The sequence below is a fragment of the Astatotilapia calliptera genome, chromosome 22 (genome assembly GCF_964374335.1).
Source record: "Astatotilapia calliptera chromosome 22, fAstCal68.1, whole genome shotgun sequence".
NCBI lineage: Eukaryota > Metazoa > Chordata > Actinopteri > Cichliformes > Cichlidae > Astatotilapia > Astatotilapia calliptera.
Genome location: NC_137442.1, coordinates 35,594,212 through 35,613,798, shown reverse-complemented (window position 1 = coordinate 35,613,798; position 19,587 = coordinate 35,594,212). Strand labels below are relative to the sequence as shown.

The 19,587-nt window shown below is 41.1% G+C and overlaps 1 protein-coding gene across 1 annotated transcript; it reads right to left on the bottom strand.

Moving 5' to 3' along the window:
• Positions 1-236: 236 nt before the first annotated feature.
• Positions 237-13,414, bottom strand: LOC113014825 (tropomyosin alpha-1 chain-like). The gene is made up of 10 exons (XM_026156576.2): positions 13,174-13,414; positions 12,778-12,903; positions 6,995-7,128; positions 4,817-4,934; positions 4,570-4,640; positions 4,316-4,391; positions 4,063-4,125; positions 3,793-3,862; positions 1,930-2,008; positions 237-870 (listed from the first exon to the last, which is right to left on the bottom strand). Exons 1-10 carry the CDS (start codon positions 13,285-13,287, stop codon positions 867-869), a joined length of 855 nt encoding a protein of 284 aa, XP_026012361.1. The 5' UTR covers positions 13,288-13,414; the 3' UTR covers positions 237-866.
• Between the last annotated feature and the right edge of the window lie 6,173 nt (positions 13,415-19,587).

The window sequence follows — 19,587 nt, the reverse complement described above, 5'->3', positions numbered from 1 at the left end:
AGCTCCAAAAATTGGTAACAGGTACATTTCTTTAGAAAAGCCTGAAGCTCTTACATCTCACAATGCTTTGCAGGGTATCATCGATGTGCAGTGTGCACAAACCGAGAGTAAAATGAATGTCAATTTTCCATGTTAACCACCAGGGCAGAACACAGCATCGGCGTATTTTCAAAAAGTTTAAAGCACCAGTCCAGCAAATCTCTGCTTTCGTGTAATTTTCAACAAAGAGATCCAGATTTGCAACAAAATGTAAATGGTTTTATTTTTTTGCCTGTGCTCCACGTCTCCACCAAATTCCAAAACTGTTCAAATTACTTTGCTGACAGACAAATGAACATGAGACATACTTTCACCAGGGCTTTACAATCATAATACTTTGTAATTCACAATTCAGGAAAATCTTTAAGTATATTTATATATATAGGTTGGTGATATTTCTATCCAGATGTGGTTTTCATCACCAAATTTTCCATGAATTCCTGAGACAAGAAAATCCTGAAAGCATTCATTAGGGACTGAACACTGCAGAACGCCCGTCGAAATTGCAAGACAAATATTAATAACTTCAAACTAAGAAAATAAACCATGAATACAGATGACGTAACCCAGAGATGTTTCCTTAAACAGGGATACAGCACAGAATTGATACAGAAGCACAACGAAGAGCAAAACAAAACAACATTTAAGAGAGCAAACAATTATCCATGGACAACTGAATCATAAGAGGCTAACTGCACGGGAGCAAACTTCGAGGATTTAGAGGGAATACTGTAAATACAGGTAGGCGATCACAGACGCAGAGCTGAGAGTAATGGTCAGCAGAAGAAAAGGTCACAACCTGGAAGGATGGTGGAGATTCTGAACATTTAGCTGAAAACAACAGAAGCAAAAGACAGTAAGTGCAATTATATCTGAAATAACATCTTAGGCAACACAAGTGCAACATTGATAGGCCATTCAATATGTTTACAAGCAGGTCTAGATTTACAGAGAACATGGTGGCCACGACAAAAGAACCCATTGATGAATCCGTCAGCTTTAACAGAGGTGCTCAATTTGCTGACAAGATATTTGACTCCGCACAGACCACGCCCGCCACACACATTAACCAGGTAAAATACGTATTTAGGCTGAATGTTTTTTTCTTCAATTATTTTTTAAAAGTCAGGTCAAGGCTCCAAAAGCCCAAAGGAGATATAAGGGTGGCGGCTCACAACAGTTTTTGTTTGCTGGATCATTTTAGTTCAGCTTTCCTTTTGTTATATTTCTTTCAGTTCAAAATGTGTTCATTACATAAATAAAATGTAATTTTCTCTGTAGCACTTCATGGATTTCATAAGCAGCACACCTTAGTTGTTCACACAAAGCATAAATGTAAAAAACAATATATACAGTGTTATCTTCATTTTAGATGTCAGAAAGTATTTGTGGCTCCCAGTGTTTTCTTTTGCGTGGAAACCGGCTCCAAATGGGTGTTAACGGTTGCTGACCCCTGGTTTAAACCTTTAGTGTGTTTTCAGCATCATCTTTGAGGTCCCAAAACAAGCATATCAGCCTTCAATAGTGTCTCAATTCTGTACCCGCTGTTTGTCTATCAACAGTAAGAAGAGGCCACACAGAACATCAGTACCTTAAAGTTTACAGTGCACTTATTCTGGGTGGTAAAACACTATCAAACTCTTTAATGTTTAGTTGTTTATTTAGAAAAAAAAGATTAAACACTCAATTAAAAACTTAATTTAACAATAATTAAGATTTTTGTAATTTTCTAAAGCATTTTTTAAATTAATGCAGTAAAATGGACAGCCTGATGCTCTGAAATCAATTTACTAATAATGCATATTTTATGGCACAATTCATTATTAAATCACAAAGTGGTTGATTTAAATGTGCAAGACTCTTGGTCATCCATGTGCTGTCACAACTTACATAGAGGTCATGTCATTAAGGGCATGGTCCAGTTCCTCACTGATGGCTTTGTACTTGAGCTTTTGTGCATAAAGTTCATCTGTGGGTATAAACACAGACAAGAGACAAAAGTGAAGAAAGAAAACAGACAGTTTGAACAAAGAGGCTGAAACTGATCTGCAGAAACATTCACAGTGAAATACTAAGTTATAAAAAAATGAACTAAGCAGTTCTTTCTTAAATAGAAGAGTCCAGTTAATAAGAGTAGCCTTGTTTTCTGTGTTAGTGCTGCTCACTGTCTTGGACTCTTCATCACAACTGAACGTACTGGAGACATCCTCCCATACATGCATGTATGCCTTGCCTGCTAGCATCTTGCACCCTGCTGTTATGTGCTGGATTGTCTCTGGGGCATCTTTACACAGCCTGCACCTGGGGTCTTGCCTGGTGTGATAGACCCCAGCCTCTATGGATCTTGTACTCAGAGCTTGTTCTTGTGCTGCCATGATTAGTGCCTCTGTGCTGTCTTTCAGTCCAGCTTTGTCCAGCCACTGGTAGGATTTCTGGATATCAGCCACCTCCTCTATCTGCCGGTGGTACATACCGTGCAGGGGCCTGTCCTTCCATGATGGTTCCTCGTCTCCCTCCTCTTTCTTGGGATTCTGCTGCCTGAGGTATTCACTGAGCACTCGGTCAGTTGGGGCCATCTTCCCAATGTATTCTTGGATGTTTGTTGTCTCATCCTGGTCTGTGGTGCTGACACTCACCAGTCCCCGGCCCCCTTCCTTCCGCTTAGCGTACAGCCTCAGGGTGCTGGACTTGGGGTGAAACCCTCCATGCATGGTAAGGAGCTTTCTTGTCTTTATGTCAGTGGCTTCTATCTCCTCCTTTGGCCAGCTTATTATCCCAGCAGGGTACCTGATCACGGGTAGGGCGTACGTGTTGATGGCCCGGATCTTGTTCTTACCATTCAGCTGACTCCTCAGGACTTGCCTGACCCTCTGCAGGTACTTGGTGGTTGCAGCCTTTCTAGCGGCCTCTTCATGGTTCCCATTCGCCTGCGGGATCCCCAAGTACTTGTAACTGTCCTCTATGTCTGCAATGTTGCCTTCTGGTAGTTCAATCCCCTCAGTTCTGACTACCTTCCCTCTCTTTGTTACCATCCGACTACACTTCTCCAGTCCGAATGACATCCCGATGTCATTGCTGTATATCCTGGTAGTTTGAATCAGTGAATCGATGTCTCGTTCACTCTTGGCATACAGCTTGATGTCATCCATGTACAGGAGGTGGCTGACGACTGCTCTGTTCCGTAGTCGGTATCCGTACTGTGATGACTCTGCCATTATGAGCTTTAAATGGAGCCAGGAAGCATTTAATCACAATGCGTCTGTGCTAATAATTGGGTATATATATATATATATATATATATATATATATATATATATATGTATATATATATATATATATATAGCGACACAGCTATGTTAGCATAACAAACACAGTGAAGCTGGAGGATGAACGCTAACTTTTTTCCACTGGATAATGTTAAGGTTCCTGATAGTTAGAGACAAATGCAATCGCATGGCAGGATGCTGTAAACGGACCAAACTTCAGTCAGGAGAACAACTGAGATAATCCATCCACAATACCAGGTTAGTCTTTAATATACTGCAACAACATGGGAATAGAGCCGCTGCCAGAGAATTCAACATTAATGAATCAATGGTAGGAAAGTGGAGGAAGCAAGAAGAATGAGCTGAGTAAAGTGTGACTTATTTGACTGTTTTGTTTCGCTTAGTGCGTCTTATAATCTGGTGCACCTTATGGTCTGAAAAATACGGTAATTAAAGGGTGAACTTTGTTGAGAAATGAGTGTTTTACCTTCCAGATCATCAATTGTCTTCTCCAGCTTGGCCACAGATCTCTCAGCAAACTCAGCTCGCGTCTCGGCCTGTTAAAGCAACAACTTTTGATCAGACAACGAAGTTGAAGAAGTAACAGAAATGCAGCAATATGTTGACCTCTCAAAGCATCAAAACATTTAGAGCCCAGCGCTCATTTAAATGTAAAAAATTTTTTAAATAGATAAATAAAATGATCAATAAATCCAGCATTTAGAATATCTACAGGTCATTTTTCTTCCTTGCTCACCTCTTTCAGTTTGTCAGTTAGGATCTTAATTTCTTCCTCATACTTGTCCTCCTTTTGCGAGTACTGTGTGGAAGGAGAAGATTATTCAGAGGGTGAGGTCTGCAGGATGGTGAAGTGTCACAGCGGGGCAAGGAGATACTTGGTTTGACTCTAAACCTCCCGAGTGTACTGTGTCAGCTTCTTTATTGTTATATGTAAAAAGTCACGTTTTGAAAATATATGTTTACTCTCAGTGTCTCTGGCCTTTCCTTACCTTCTCAGCCCTGGCCTCCAGGGACTTTAGGTTATTGGTGACATTCTTCAGTTCATCCTCCAGCTCAGCACATTTACTTTTAGAGTTTTTAGAAGACAAAAATAGGTTGGTGCAGAAAACTCACAGTTTAAATGTTTGCCATGACATGTAAAAAAAACCCTGTAAACACTTGAAGCAGTGCTCCTAGGAAATAATTGCTTCTGTCCTTCAAAAAACCCCAAACATGAGGCAGGTAACACGGTATATGTACTCACGCCTCAGCCAGCTCTGCCCTCTCCTCTGTACGCTCTAACTCTCCTTCTACAATCACCAGTTTACGAGCAACCTGAGGAGAAAGTGTGAGAGTTTAAGGTCCTGCACCGTGGATTTGCTATTTTTCAGTATTATTGTAATAACAACACAGAGGTAGATACAGTTACCAGCTCCTTTCAAATGTCTTTGGTTCCTAAAGAAAGTGCATCACTGCAGCGGACTGCAACAGACAAGAACAAAAACACTCGCCTCCTCGTATTTGCGGTCAGCCTCCTCAGCGATGTGTTTAGCTTCCTTCAGCTGAATCTCCTGGAGCTCCATCTTCTCTTCATCTTTCAGAGCTCTGTTCTCAATCACCTTCATGCCTCTGTGCAGACAAACCATCCTTACTTTCTGACAATACAAATACACTGCTAAACATTTTTAACCCTCGTGCTTCGTTCATTTCATGTAAAACAATTTTGTGTTCTCGATCAGATATAGAAACTATAATAATAGATGTATTATCACTGTATGTTGTGTTAGATTTTTGTAATCAGCTCACGTTCTTGTGAGCATGACAGCCTTTCTAAGTCTCATTAATCTGAAAAAACATCTGGATTAGTTTGACTGTAAGAAATGATCAGATGAAACACAGTCTACTGTTTATCACAGGCTACTTTGGATAAGTTACAACGTTAAGAACATTTGTTTTTAAACCATTTCAAATCTTTTATAGTCACATAAAGCAACACCTGTTGTGGTCCTGGCCAAAAGTGGACGGGAATGTTTTATTTGTGTGGCTAGGAAATTATCCCAAAACTGCACTTCTGACATATCTTTATGCCATGTTTAGACTGCTTGATTGGCATTTACTTTTTGAAAGGGCAGCGTCCCCTACCGGTGACCAGACACTGTGATGTTTGGACTTGGACATGAGTGATGAGTGGCTGCTATTCCACGCACTCGTCACAAACCTCTAATCACTGCCAGTTTGTCTTGCTGATGATGACCCTGAACAGTATTGTGGCTGTCAAAGCGAATCGCCCATAACAACATGTAAATCATGTTTAATTAATCAGGAACAGTTCAAAGCATGATTCGATGGCCATCATCGTCATCATCATTCCTCTTTATCTGGATTATATTCCGTGCCATCTTCAGCTTCTGATCCATCCTCACTGTCAGTTTCCTGGCCTCTCTCCTCCTCACCAGTGTGGTGATCAAATATGTAATCAAGAGCCTCACTTAGGTCATGGTGCTGCCACACAGTGACCTGTCACCATAGCTACACAGTGTTTTCTGTGGGGCAGGTAGGATTTGATGCATAGAACAGTTCATTTTGAAAATCTGTCAGCTAAATATAAGAACGTGGTGTTAATAACCTCTGTTTAGATGCTGCTGCCTTACATATGACTGGGAGGAAGCTAATAATAGACTGTGCAATAATACACAATTTAAAAAATGAGTATAGCACCAACTCAATGAAACTTTCAGATATTGACCTGATCTGTTAAGTAGCAAAGGGGATTGTTTGAGCTGCTTTGGTCTTAATAAAACTAACAAGTGCACCAGAGAAGCAGGTTTAACAGGTGGAGGCCACTGACTCTTTCCCCTCCTCATCTTTTCTGAATGTTTTTTTTGGTACTTTTTAGTTTTGCATTTGGCTGGTGTTGGTGTGTGTACCAGTAGCATGAGGCGATACCTTGGCCTTACAGAGGTTACACAGATTGTCCAATTGTAAGGACGGCTGTTTTCTGTTGGACTCGTCAAGGTTGTTAGTTTGGTCGCTATTTCTAAGTTTGTTATGTAGTTTCATTGTAGTCACGTGTATGTAGCTAGTTGAATCATTTGCATTTCTAGTTACTTGTTCCATTTCGTGTCCTCGTTGTCTTGGTCTCGTCTGTGTTCCCCCCAGCCCGTCATGTCCCTCGCTCTCTCGCTCCTTGTCTCATGTGCATTGTGTTCAGTTTTGTTTCCCCTCTAACGTTTGTCTAGTTTGCTCCAGCTGTGTTTCTATGCATCTCCACTTCTCTTATGTATACACTCTGTCAGTGTCTCTTATGTTCCAGTCATGGGTCTGATGACCTCCAAGTGTTCCTGGTTTCTAGTGTACCCCCAGTTTAGGGTTCCTGTTTAGTTCCTGGCGCCTGTTTTGTATAAAGTCTGATCAGCCAGTACAAAGATCTCGCTTGCAGTTTAAATTTCCATCTGCTTCCATGGCTGCACTAAGCTCAAATACTCAGTAGCTATTCAACATCTATGGAGTTTTTTACTGATATATTAAGATACATTTTCAGTCCCAGGTCTTTTTTGTGTGGTTCTAGCACAGTATGTTCATGAACCATCCAACGGGAAAAGTGTGGTCACTGACATTCAAGCTGTTCCTATAACGCTTGACTTGTGATACTCATCGCAGAAGAACAATAGAGGTCACAGCAGAGTCACCTCTCGCTCTCATCTGCAGCCTTCTCAGCTTCTTCCAGTTTCTGCAGAGCTGTTGCCAGCCTCTCCTGAGCGCGGTCCAGCTCCTCCTCTACGAGCTGGATACGTCTGTTGAGGGAAGCCACTTCTGCCTCTGCCTGAGAATACAAGGAGCAGATTAATTAGAAAAACAGTCTGTTACATACACTGCACATGTCTAACACAGTAAAAGCAGCATTTCCTGATAGAAGCGTATTGCATGTTATTCCAAAGAAGTGGATAATATAATGTGGATGTGGACAAAGCTTTTCCAAAGAATCTCTTCAAATAACCTTTTTGGTTTTCAGTGAGTTAGGATGATGTACTCAGCCAGAAGCTTATCGTGATACAGTGCATGTATTCTCTCTTTTTCCACATTTTGTCTTATTACACCATTATTCCATTTGCTTGAAATTTTCTTTTTAAACATATTTACAAATATTAGATTTAACAGGTCTTAAATCAAGTCTTGGCTCTATAGGTCACATAAGGACAGAGTAATCATAAAGTGACTCCTTTGTTATCTGGACTGTGTGCTTAGGACCTTCGAGGCCCAGAGCAGTTTGGAGCCGGTTGCCACCATCATGCTTCACTGTAGAGATGGCATTGGCCAGGTGATGAGCGGTGCCTGATTTCCTCCAGACATCATGCTTGGCATTCAGGCCAAAGAGCTAAGTGTTTGTTTCATCAGAGCAGGGAATTTTGTTTCTCATTGTGCGAGAGTGCTTCAGGTGCCTTTTGGAAAACTCCAACTTACTTTTACTGAGGAGTGGCTCTGGTCTGGCCACTCTATGATACATACCTGATTGCTGGAATGCTGCAGAAATGGTTGGGGTGTTAGGGCGAAAACAGGGTGCCACTGTTGGCCGAAGACAAAGGAAGACTCAGCAGGGAAGGTGAGTTAGGAGGCATCGAGAAAGACAGAAATGCAGGATCGTGGAAAAGAGTAAGGAGTCCGTATGGACTACGGCTCATGAAGGGAGATATTATGAAGAGAAGGAAAACAGACATATTGTGTGTACAAGAGACCAGGTCGAAGTGATGAGGCCAGTAGCATTGGAGGTGGATTCAAACTGTTCTAGAGAGAGAACTTGATTATGGGTCATTTTGAAGGAAGTGTATACGAATAGTTCTGTTCAGGTGAAGCGTCTGTCAGACCGGAGCATTAGTTCAAAGCTGTACATCAAATAGGTGAATGTTAATGCGTGTGCTGCACAGTCAGAAAAGTTGAATATAGTGGTAATGAGTGGTAACTGGTGTCAACTTTAACAGACATGGGAACACGGGTGATGAGGAAGTGATTTCAGCAAAGGATGGAAATGACTGGTCAATGCATGTTTCAAGAAGAGGAAGGAACACAGGGTGGCATGTTAAGGTGGAGGAAGGTGCACACAGGTGAAATATGAAATCTTATGCACAAATGGCAATCTAGTGGACATATGTAACCTGGTCTGCACGGCACGGTGGAAGGAAATCGCATGCCAAATATCAAACCATATTTGGTTTCAGGTAATAATAGGTGATAGAAGCCTCTCCACACACCTTAATGAATCCAGTCCCTGCATACAAGCATGTCCTAGGACTTCATTTAATGTGGTCAGACAGAACCAGACCAGGAGCCCTATAGACTCACACAACCCTGGATTTATCCCAAATATAACGGATACTTGATTTAAGAAAGGGAAAGATATGGGTTTGGTTAAATATTTTGATTTACTTAATGGGACCAATTAAAAAGGTTTTGAAGATTTGAAAGAAAAAGGACTGACAAATAAAGACTTCTGTAGATTTTTACAAATAAACATAAGATTGAAAGTATATTTAACAGAAAGATCTGTGTCGGGTGTTCTGAATGTTTTCCTAATGGCATAAAAATCTATTTCAGGAATTAGACCCATTTCTAAAATATACCAAGGTTTACAAGCATTGAAAGGGCAAAATAAAACAGCTAGAATAACTCTTTAACCAATTAAAGAGCAGGTATAAGTGAAAAGATGTAAACACAAAATACAGATTCAAGTACAAGTACACAAACAGTGTCTCTGCTGAAAGCACAGCTCTCACAGATTCCACAGCTGCCAGTTTCATCGTGCAACGACAAAATTTACTGAACCAGCAGCACACGAAGACCAGAATTACGATTCACATTTGAACAACATTAACAGCAATTCTGTCTTTTCTGTCTTGCTACCAAAAAATCCATCTCGATAAAACCACATTTCCTGCAGAGCTCAAGGGCTTGAAGGCAGTTTCCATCATGAATTGCTATTTTCTGCCTTACTGACTTGTTCACGCACAGATACATTATGCACTGGAGTACTGTTGTGTACAGTATTGTGTACTTTTGAGTTCTTTTGGTTTTGCAAAAATGACGACTGCCAAGAAAACCTCATTTCTGCTTTTTGATACCTAAGAAATTTCAGCTGTAACAGATGGCGCCAGATTGCAAAATGCTTAGCTATGTCTGTCAAGAGTGGGACCCAGTTACAGGACTCAAACACGAAGAGGGTAAACTGGAAGAAGCAGCTTTATCTCTGTGGAACGAGTAGTGAGGAGAACATGGAGCATTGAGAAACACAGCCAGTGGACAACACACCAGTGAGGAGAGGGAGACTGAGGCCTTAAATACACACAGGATAATGAGCGGATGGGAAACAGGAGGGAACACAGCAGGAAATAATCAGACTAACAGGAAGGGAGGAAGCAAAACTGAACACACTGAGCACAGGATGAGAGACTGCCAAAATAAAACAGGAAACATACTAAGACGCAGACTAAGATATACAAACACTGGGACAGGGGAGACAGACTGAGAAGATGGAGAGGGCGACTGACATGACAGGCTGGGGAGAACACAGACGACACCAAGACAACCAGGACACGAAAGGGAACAAACAATTCAGAACTGGAAATACAAAATGATTAAAGTGGGAAGAACAAGGAAGCTAAACAATACCAGAACTGAGAAACACAGAAACACTGAGTCATGATGTTTTCTCAGTGATCTGTGAGTGGGCCCATCTTTCTGCTGGTTTTATGACACAACAATCTGACCACAATGGGCTCAACAGACACTGATTTGCACCAGGATGCAATCACCATCCAATGACAAAAGTGGGGAGAACGTGAGTGAGTTCTTTGTGGCCTCACTTCAAATCAGGACATTTTGCTCCAAAAGATAGTTGAATGCAGCAAATTCATGGTGAAAGTGCAGGCAGTGGTAGTTCCCATATCCAGGAAACATCTACAGTGTCTACTTTTTAGGTTTTTCCAACTTCTATCGCTGGTTTATCGGGAACAATAGCAAAGTCTGACTTTTCTTAAGACGCCTTTCTAGTGGAATGTCTCAGCCTGGGAAACCTTCGACCATCTGGAGCATCTGCTCACCTCTGCGCTTATTCTTGCTCAACACACTCTAGTTCATTGAGGAGGTTGACACTTTGGATTCTAGATGCAGTGTTGTCCCAGAGGGCTGCTGATAAAATGCACCCCTTGGCTTTCTTTGCTCATCAGCTGTCACCCACAAAGCACAATTACAACATGGGGAGGTGAGAACTGCTGGTGGTGAAGCTGGCGCTGGAAGAATGGAGGCACTTGCAGAGGAAGCTGAAAATCCCTTTGTTGTTTGGATGACCACAAGAAATGATCAAACTCACTGCAAGCCAGGTGGTCTTTTTCTGGTTGCCCAGTTTAACTATACAAACTTCTACCTCCCAGACTCGTGGAGCACCAACGCAGATGCTCTCTCCCCCCAAAGGGAGTGAACCAATCCTCCCAGCCTCCCTCGTCGTTGGATCACCTGGAAGATCGAGTCGCTGGTCAGTGCCGCGCAGCAAAACGAGATAGATCCTCAGGCTGAGCGTGTCCAGTGGTCTGTAATAATATCTGTGATTCATACAGAATGGCAGCCATGGCTTGTGCTGATGAGGTCATGGTGATAATTATGAATCAAGAGAATATAGAAAGATTAAATTACCATAAGAAAAGGTCCTCTGCTGAACCACGGTGAAGGTGGAACATTTATTGTTAGCCTGCTACAGAACAGCAGGTTTTATCATTGACAGCAAACTAAAATCTTTAAGCTATGGTTTATTTGAAGGACTACTGATGGATAGCAAAAGAGATTTATTTTGGTAAATCGTGTCCATAATCAACACTCTGGAAAATGAGAGCTAAAGAATGATTAATAGTGATATTGTCTTTAAAGACAGATAAATTCCCTTTTTCCTGGAATATTTTAAATATTTGTATAAATATATCTATGTTTTTGCACGATTCTCATCCGATGTAACTGCCATATCTTTTGAAGAAAGGGTTTTTGAAAATGGTTTTGATTGTTTGATTTAAAATCCAGTGTGGTGCTGTATAGAGGCAAAATTACAAAAAGTGTGCCACTGTCCAAAAACATACGGACTGTAGCTAAGAGCTAAATTAGTGGACTGAGTTTCTGTAAGTAATGGCTCGACTGGTTCGACTGGTTCGGCTGGCTCGACTGGCTCGACTGGTTCGACTGGTTCGACTGGATTTAATGGGGTCAGCCATTAAACAAAAGGACTCCACCGCCTCACCACTTGTGTGCACCTGTGGGCACCAATGACTTTCTGATCATAACATTGGACATCTGTCCAAAAGAGGTTTTGAACACTTATTTGTATGGATAACATAAAACAAATAAACATACAAAAATATGGAGAAATAGAAATAACTATCGCTTCTCTCAGACGAAATCTCCCCGTTTCCTCTTCTGTCTCTGTTTAGATTTAGTCAGTTTCTGTGTTATTTATGGGTTTTTGGTTAATTCCTCTTCCTCCCTTTGAACATTACTTTCCTCGTGTCTGACCTTCTACTCCTGTCTTGTCTTTCCTTGTGTATGATTATCTGCCCCACCCTCTTTTCTGTAGTTTAATCCGTGTCTGACTTTCCTCAGTGGTGTCTCATTTCTAACCACCCCTCAGTGTGTGTATAAAAAGTACTTTTGTCATATCATCTGTTTGTTTTCCATTTGTTCCCCATCTCCTTTCAGCCTCTTATGGCCTGCATTTGTATTTCACTTCAGCGATGTCTGACAGAGAGCCCGTCCTGTGAATCTGACGCTAGTTTAAATTCTCAAAGTCAGTGTGTGAAAGAGAACCATTTGGATGGACACCTTTGAGAACTAAACATTGTAGCACGAGCTGAAGGATGAAAGTAAAACAGGTGGAGAAAGGTGAGTGCAATAGCCCACTGGTTTATGATAGTCTAGTTCTTATTGTGCTGTGAGAGCCACAGTGAATGAGCCTAAATTAGGCTACATCCATTAAATAAAGGCCGTCAGTTACTGTGATCTGGGAGGCATGGGTACCTAAAATGGACTTGAACAATTGTTAATCTCACTGCCAAGGTTGGGTGGTTGACATCAGAGTTAAAAAGGGCTCTGAATCCCCCAACAGCTGTGAGACGTAAGCATGATGAGAATGGAATGCAAGGCTGAAACAGGAACTCAAACTGGCTTGGTTTACACTGGCCATCAGTTCATGCTGTGTGAGACACAATGCCACCACTGAGAGAGCACTGTATCATGTATTACAGTTTCTTGGCCTTCCCAGTCATAAAATAGGGAAAAAAATCTCCCAAAGAGTCACATCCACGTCAGCACCCTGCTAATCTGTTCGCTTTGTGGAAGAGACATATTTTCTTTTGTATTTTCAGAATGTAAAGGTTGGTCAGTAATCAATAATGTGGTATTATGAAATGCACCAAACACACCACTGTGAATTAGTTTTACTCACATCAGCAGCTTTCTTATCAGCAACTTCAAGCTTCTCCTGAGCATCCTTTAAGGCCTCGGAGTATTTATCAAGCTCATCTTCTGTTGCTTTCAGCTTCTTTTGCATTTGTATAAGCTCGTCTTCATGCTGATAGCGTGGGACAAGAAACACAGGGTTAGATTTTAATGTACATTTTTGGACAGACTTTCCTCAGCAGCAGACTCAGGTCCTTGTTTGACTACCATCCACCAAAACCACAGATAAAAGATAACTGGGTCTCTGGAAGTCTCAAAAAGTCATCTTTCCTATTTTCATTCATTCATTGGTACAAGATGCTAAACTACACCACATACTAAGCTCATATAAACCACCAGACTGATGAGTCCGCTTCATGTGATTTGCACCTGTGTGACCTACCTGCTTGCTTCTATCTTCAGCTGCTTTTCTGTCCGTTTCAGCCTGTTCCGCCTGATCCAGCGCATTTTCCTTGTCCAACTTCAGCATAAGCATTTTCTTCTTGATGGCCTCCATTTTTGTTGATGTGTAATAGCGTTTTCCTGTAAAAGATCAATACTAATTGGTGCAGAACCTGAGACTGGCAAACTGGAAGAGACACTAACTCTAACAAAGCAGCAGACTATTTATATGACAGACAAGGAGACACTCCCCCAAAATCACACACAACTGTACCCTGCAGATTAGCTGGAAGATGAACCTCCACACAAGCACCTCAGAATATCTTTGATCTGCTCTTATCATGTAGCTGTGAAGAAGGAGGAAAAAACAGAAATGAAATGTGTTTTCAGGACCACTTTTGTCTGTCCTTCCATGCACATACATGGACAGTGTTAGTTAAGTCACTTGAAAAAAGTAATCAGTAACTAATTACTGATTACTTCCCCAAAAAAGAAATCCCGTTACTTTACTGATTACTTATTTTCAAAAGTAATTAATTACTTAGTTACTTAGTTACTTTTTAAAAACACGATTTACAACCTGAATAGGTGATAAAGTGATAGATCTTTCAGCCCAATTCTACTTTTTCTGCATAATCCATCATACAAAATGTAATCAAATGGAAAAGTCTCTTTTTAAAACTTGTTTTATTAGTTTTAATCTTTTAACTTTATGCATCAAGCAAAAATTTAATTATATGCAACATTCTCTGACTGGAAGAAATTAGTTTAACATTTAAATCTATTTTCTGCACATTCCAGCACATAAAATAAAATATTTTGTGTGTTTACACTCAGTCTTTCAAATAGATGCAAGTAAAACACAGCAGAAAATAAATAAAGTCAAAGACTCAGTGGTCCTGTTGCTCTATTTTCACCTGTAAAGCAGGAGTGGGGCAGGCGGAGGTTTACCCTGGTGCAGGTGTGCCGCGGTCAGTGGAAGAATCCGCGAGTTTCTCTGTGAGTTTCCCATTACGTCGTAGCTACTCGGTGCTTGTTTGGAAGTTTAGGGGTTTTTTTCGCTGTAAAAAGAAGTTTTCTTCCCACGCACAGCGGACACTAATGTTTTTGTCACTTTTTATGGAATCAAACTCAAAGTAAGGTCAGTGCTTCCACACTTTAAACGCTGCACGCTCATACTCTCTCTGCACTCGATATATGATCCATTGTTGATCTGCACACAGCTGTTGTCACCAACGTCGCACTCGCTTACGTCACTGTCGTGAGACATTCTCGCAAAAAATCACGGTTTTAGTAACGCAGTAACGCAGCGTTCCTACGGGAAAGTAACGGTAATCTAATTACCGTTTTTGCAATAGTAATCCCTTACTTTACTCGTTGCTTGAAAAAAGTAATCGGATTACAGTAACGCGTTACTGCCCATCTCTGTACATGGAAAGCATAGAGGGAGAAAGAGTAGTACCAAGACACCGTCATGAAACACAGCAAAGCATCACTGACAACAGAAATGTTCATGAAATGACACGAACAGCTTGAAATGGTAGAACTGGGGTTGAGGTTGTTTTGCAAAGCAGCAGACACAGGAAACAGCTGCTGTATACAGGCTGAAGTAGTGTAAGACCTGAAACAGCTGAAGACGTGGGATCCTTCAGGTCAGAAGACACAATGACACTAAGAACAACATGACCACTCCTTTCCATATCTCACTCCCACAGCTCACCACTTTACATCCTCCATCATCCCAGTGCATGCTGTTTACTGTTCACCAAAATAAAAGGATGGCCAGGATATTACTATGGTGTCTTGTTATAGCCCCGAGCTGGCCTGTTCATGGCTAACATGGAGCTAGTTTGGAGCTTATTCATTTCTTTTTGTATTTTTTCCTTCAAAGTGTTGAAACATTAAAGTTTCCAAAAGAGAAAATGAAAAACAAAACTAACTTTTTCCTACCAAAAACCTTTCCAGGTGGAGCTCCGGGAGGAAAAATCAAGACTTGCTTTCATTTCGATGAGAAATTTTAATTAGTCATGTTGAATATATGAAGTCCTTATATGCAAAGTCAACAACCACGCTATTGCCATTCTTCAGTGCATCACTGACTATAGTAAGTGTCCCTCAGTTACCCTTCACAGAGCCTACAGGCTCCTTCTATGAATCTCCTCCTCCAGCTCCAGAATCGCTGTCTCACCAGCTGAGCTGACCAATCAGTATGTCTGGCGCAGATGTGACGAGCACACTGCCGTGCATCAACCCCCAGAAAGCAAAAGCAAAAGGCCCAAACAGTATTCCAAAGAGGGTTCAGAGCTTATGAACTCACACAAGTCTGCACAGATATTTTTAACATCTCACTCTTTCAGACGGTGCCAGTGTGTCTGAAGAGAGTGAGAGCGCATCAAGAGTGCAGCAGCAATGTCATGAAATGCATTAAGGGGCTAGTTATGACCCACTACATACACTAACATGGACTCATGTGCCATAAAAATTGTCACTGTGCACTGGATGCAGAGTGGTCAGTGTTGACGATCTGCTCTCACAAAGATGGCCAGCTCCTGTGTCAGGCTGCTCCTCCTAGACTTTAACTCTACCTTTAATACTATTAGCAAACTGTTGTTGCTGATAACTGCAACCTCTGCAACTGGGTCCTGGACCTTTTTCACACACCACTAAATCACACCAACAGTCACATTTATGAACGACTGTGCAACAATACGAAGAAAACTCAAACGATCAGACGACCCCCTATGAAAAAACACTGACAGCGGAAAGAAAAAACTCCTTTTTCACAAGAAGTAACACCAGAGATCCAGAGATAAATAATAACTAACGACTAAGTGCAGAGTGGTGTATAAACAAATACAGAGTGCCTCCCATTATAAAGTACTCTGGTATTGTACTATGGTACTATAAGACTGATTCTTCCAGACTTTGCATGTGAGGACAAGGACTTTAAATTTGATTCTGGATTTAGGAAGGAACCACATTTTGGATCAACTGAAGGCTTTTCAGGCAGATCTTAGGACATTTTGATAACTGAACTGAATCACAGTCGTCCAGCCTGGAAGTAATAAATGCATGAACTAGTTTTTCAGCCTCTCTCTGAGACAGCACGTTTCTGATTTTAGAGATATTGAACAAATGCATTCCTACATATTAATCTAATATTCACACTGAAAGACAAAGGAAGCGAAACTAAACGTAAGACACAGAGACAAGAATTTGGCATAATAACTAAGACTGAGCGAGCACACGAACACCGAGGGAAGAATCTATCAGGAATATACCGACTACAGTACTTTTCATTTACATTGTGACACAGAAGATGAAAGCTGATGGTGACAGTCAGCAACACATTCAAAAGATCTCTGATTTCTGCAGTGAGACTTGGAACCTTCTATACAAAATGTAAACTGTGCAAATTCACCTTTTCACTTTAAATATTTCTTGACACCAAGAATTCATATCATGAATCTGCTTAGAGAAACAGCAAACATCTGTGTGAGAATGTGAAACACTTGAATAGATAAATCTGTCTAAATCCAAATAAGTATGAGCGCTGAATGCTGCAGCTATCTGAAGAGCTAAAACTGCTAAGCTTTTCAGCAAGCCCATCCTCAACATCATAAGAGGAAAGAGTTGGTTTAATGCGTTCAACACTGTACCTTTGTTAAAAGACAGATAATCTGCAATGGCCTGTATAGTGCTCATTTGAAAGTTAACTGCTCCTGCTGCACCACAGACCTACACCTTTGTTTCTCTTCAAAACTTAAACGTTAAATCTGGTTGGTTGCAGAATAATATTTGGTATTTTTATTTTACAAAACTAATTACAAAAATATTTTTCATATGTTTAGTCTAACAAACTTTTCTTTTCTTTCTCTGAAGTAGTTATATGTGAAGTAATATTTATTGTTCACATTAAATAAATTTGTGGATACATTGTACATTCTATTTTTGTCATTTTTGCTATTTTACCAGTTATGGATATGGTAAATACAGCATCTGGGAAATGACCATAATCATAGCTTTTAAAAGTTTAATACCTGAAGATGAACTCATAAAAATCATATATACTGTTTTTACCCATTTCTGTGGTCAAAACTTCCATAATTAAAGAATATATTTTATTGGTGAACAACAAGCTGGACTGGTCATGCAACACAGAGCACCTGTATAAAAAAGCCCAAAGCCGACTGTACTTCCTCAGGAGGCTGAGGTCTTTTAACATCTGCAGGAAGCTCCTGAGGATGTTTTACCAGTCGGTGGTTGCTGGAGTCCTTTTCTATGCTGTGGTGTGCTGGGGGAGCAGCACAGCAAAGAAGGACTCATCCAGGCTGGAGAGACTGATCAGGAGGGCTAGCTCTGTGGTCGGCATGAAGCTGGACACTCTGGTGACAGTGGCATTGCTGGACTTTATGGACAATGCTGGGCATCCTCTGCACACGGCCAGAGGAGTCTGTTCAGTGACAGGTTGCTTCTCCCAAAGACAAGGACCAGCAGACTTAAAAACTCCTTTGTCCCACACGCCATCAAACTGTTTAACTCCTCTCTGGGGGGGAGAGGGAGGGGAAACAGGAGGACAAAGGAGGGGGGAACAACTAAGCTGTAGTGCCTCTGCACCTCACTGTGCAATACTTTTGTTAATATCCAACTGTGTAATAGACTTCAATACTTGAAATGTGCCGTTCCCTTATATTCTTATTCCTATTTATTCTATTTATCCCTTTTGTATTCTCTGTATTTATAAATGTGTATATATGGTATATTTCTGCTCACGTTCTGTAACTTCTGTCGGTGCTGTGCTACTGGAAACCGAATTTCCCAGAGGAACCCACCCGAGGGATTAATAAAGTTTATCTAATCTAATCTAATATCTGTTAATTAATGATCAATCCCACATAAAATTACTGAAACTTTATTTCTTTTACTGTCATTTTGTATTTTTTTAATGTTGTTATTATATTTTTATTGTTTTATTGAGAAACAATTGATGATTTCTATTAAAAACACTACATGAATAAATTTTACTTACATTTGTAATTTCATAACTAAACACAGTATCAATTAAATTTATTTTTTTAATGAAATGTCCCTGTGATCAGATGGTTGGTTGTTTGCTAGAACAAATGCAATCCAAACTGACACTGTTGAAGGACTGCCTGCCCTGCGACAGTATTTCATGACCTGCCTTTGCTGCCTATAAATGGATCTCCCCTGGGATGAGTAGGGTAGATAGCCAGGGAGTTGAATGTGTCACTTATTCCCCCCTAAGCCCCAGTTAGTTATTAATAAACATCTTTTGGCTGACATTGTCTGAAGGATTAGAGTAAGAGACCGAGTCGGCAGCAAGGCAGACGATTCCCACATTATGTCATATCTATAAACTCTGCGAACATCGGTTCAGTTAAAAATTTTGTATCATGCCAGATCACAACAATAGTCCCCTCTTTGTATTGTAGGGAGAGTGTCTGTCTCCTGAATCCAAACTGGAAACTGGTTCCTCAGAAGAGTTGTCTGCCTCCCAGTCTACTTTGTAATGGATAAGCCTGCAGTCTGAGAGGAAAGTTCTCTGTTGGAACTTTAATATTTGTACTGTATATGAGAAGAAGAATTTGAAATTCAATTCTAGATATAATACAGAACAAGTAAAGAGTAACTAATATGCAAAGTAATACAATCCCAAATTGAGACACTTTGTAAAATGGAGATAAAACGTCAGGGCAGGGGCATATTTATCACTGCAGAGCACCACATCTCCCCATGACAGAGGCCAATAATGTCTAGGAACTGTGAAGACCAGCTGCCAGTTCCCGAACGCATTTGGAAAAGTTGCTTGCAGCCCATGTTTCAGCAAAACCTGTGGTGGATGTTCTGGAGACTTATCCTGTTTGCCCCTAACGAAATATTGGAATTGGGTCATTTAATCTGCTGATCTCAATCAGACAGGTATGGAGTTTACAAACAGCGTTCACATCTTGAACTTCCATGTGCAGTTAAGGCTGCTTCTTTGTCCACTGCAGTTCATTTTTGTGTGACGGGCACAAACCAGGAACAAACCAGGAACAAACCAGGAACACTCATCGTGGAGCTTTCAAACTGGTCAAACTGTGCCGGTGTTTCTGAGAGCACCTGTTTACAGGCACCTTCGGGCCAGGTGGGTGTGGCCCTGCCAGGTGGTTGGCCACACCTGAAGACCATCACGCAGCTGATCAAGCCTCGTCGGAGGAGATACTTAAGAGTGTGTGGTGCTCTCTCCGACGCTGGATCATTGCGTGACTTCACGTTAGTCTCTCGGCCAGTCAGTACGGTGAGTCTGCCGCATTGTGCGTATCTTACGGCTGCCTGTTTGTTATCTCCCCAGGAGAAGCGTGGAGACGAGAGGGCAGCGAGCACGGGGTGCTCAGACACTGAGGAGCGG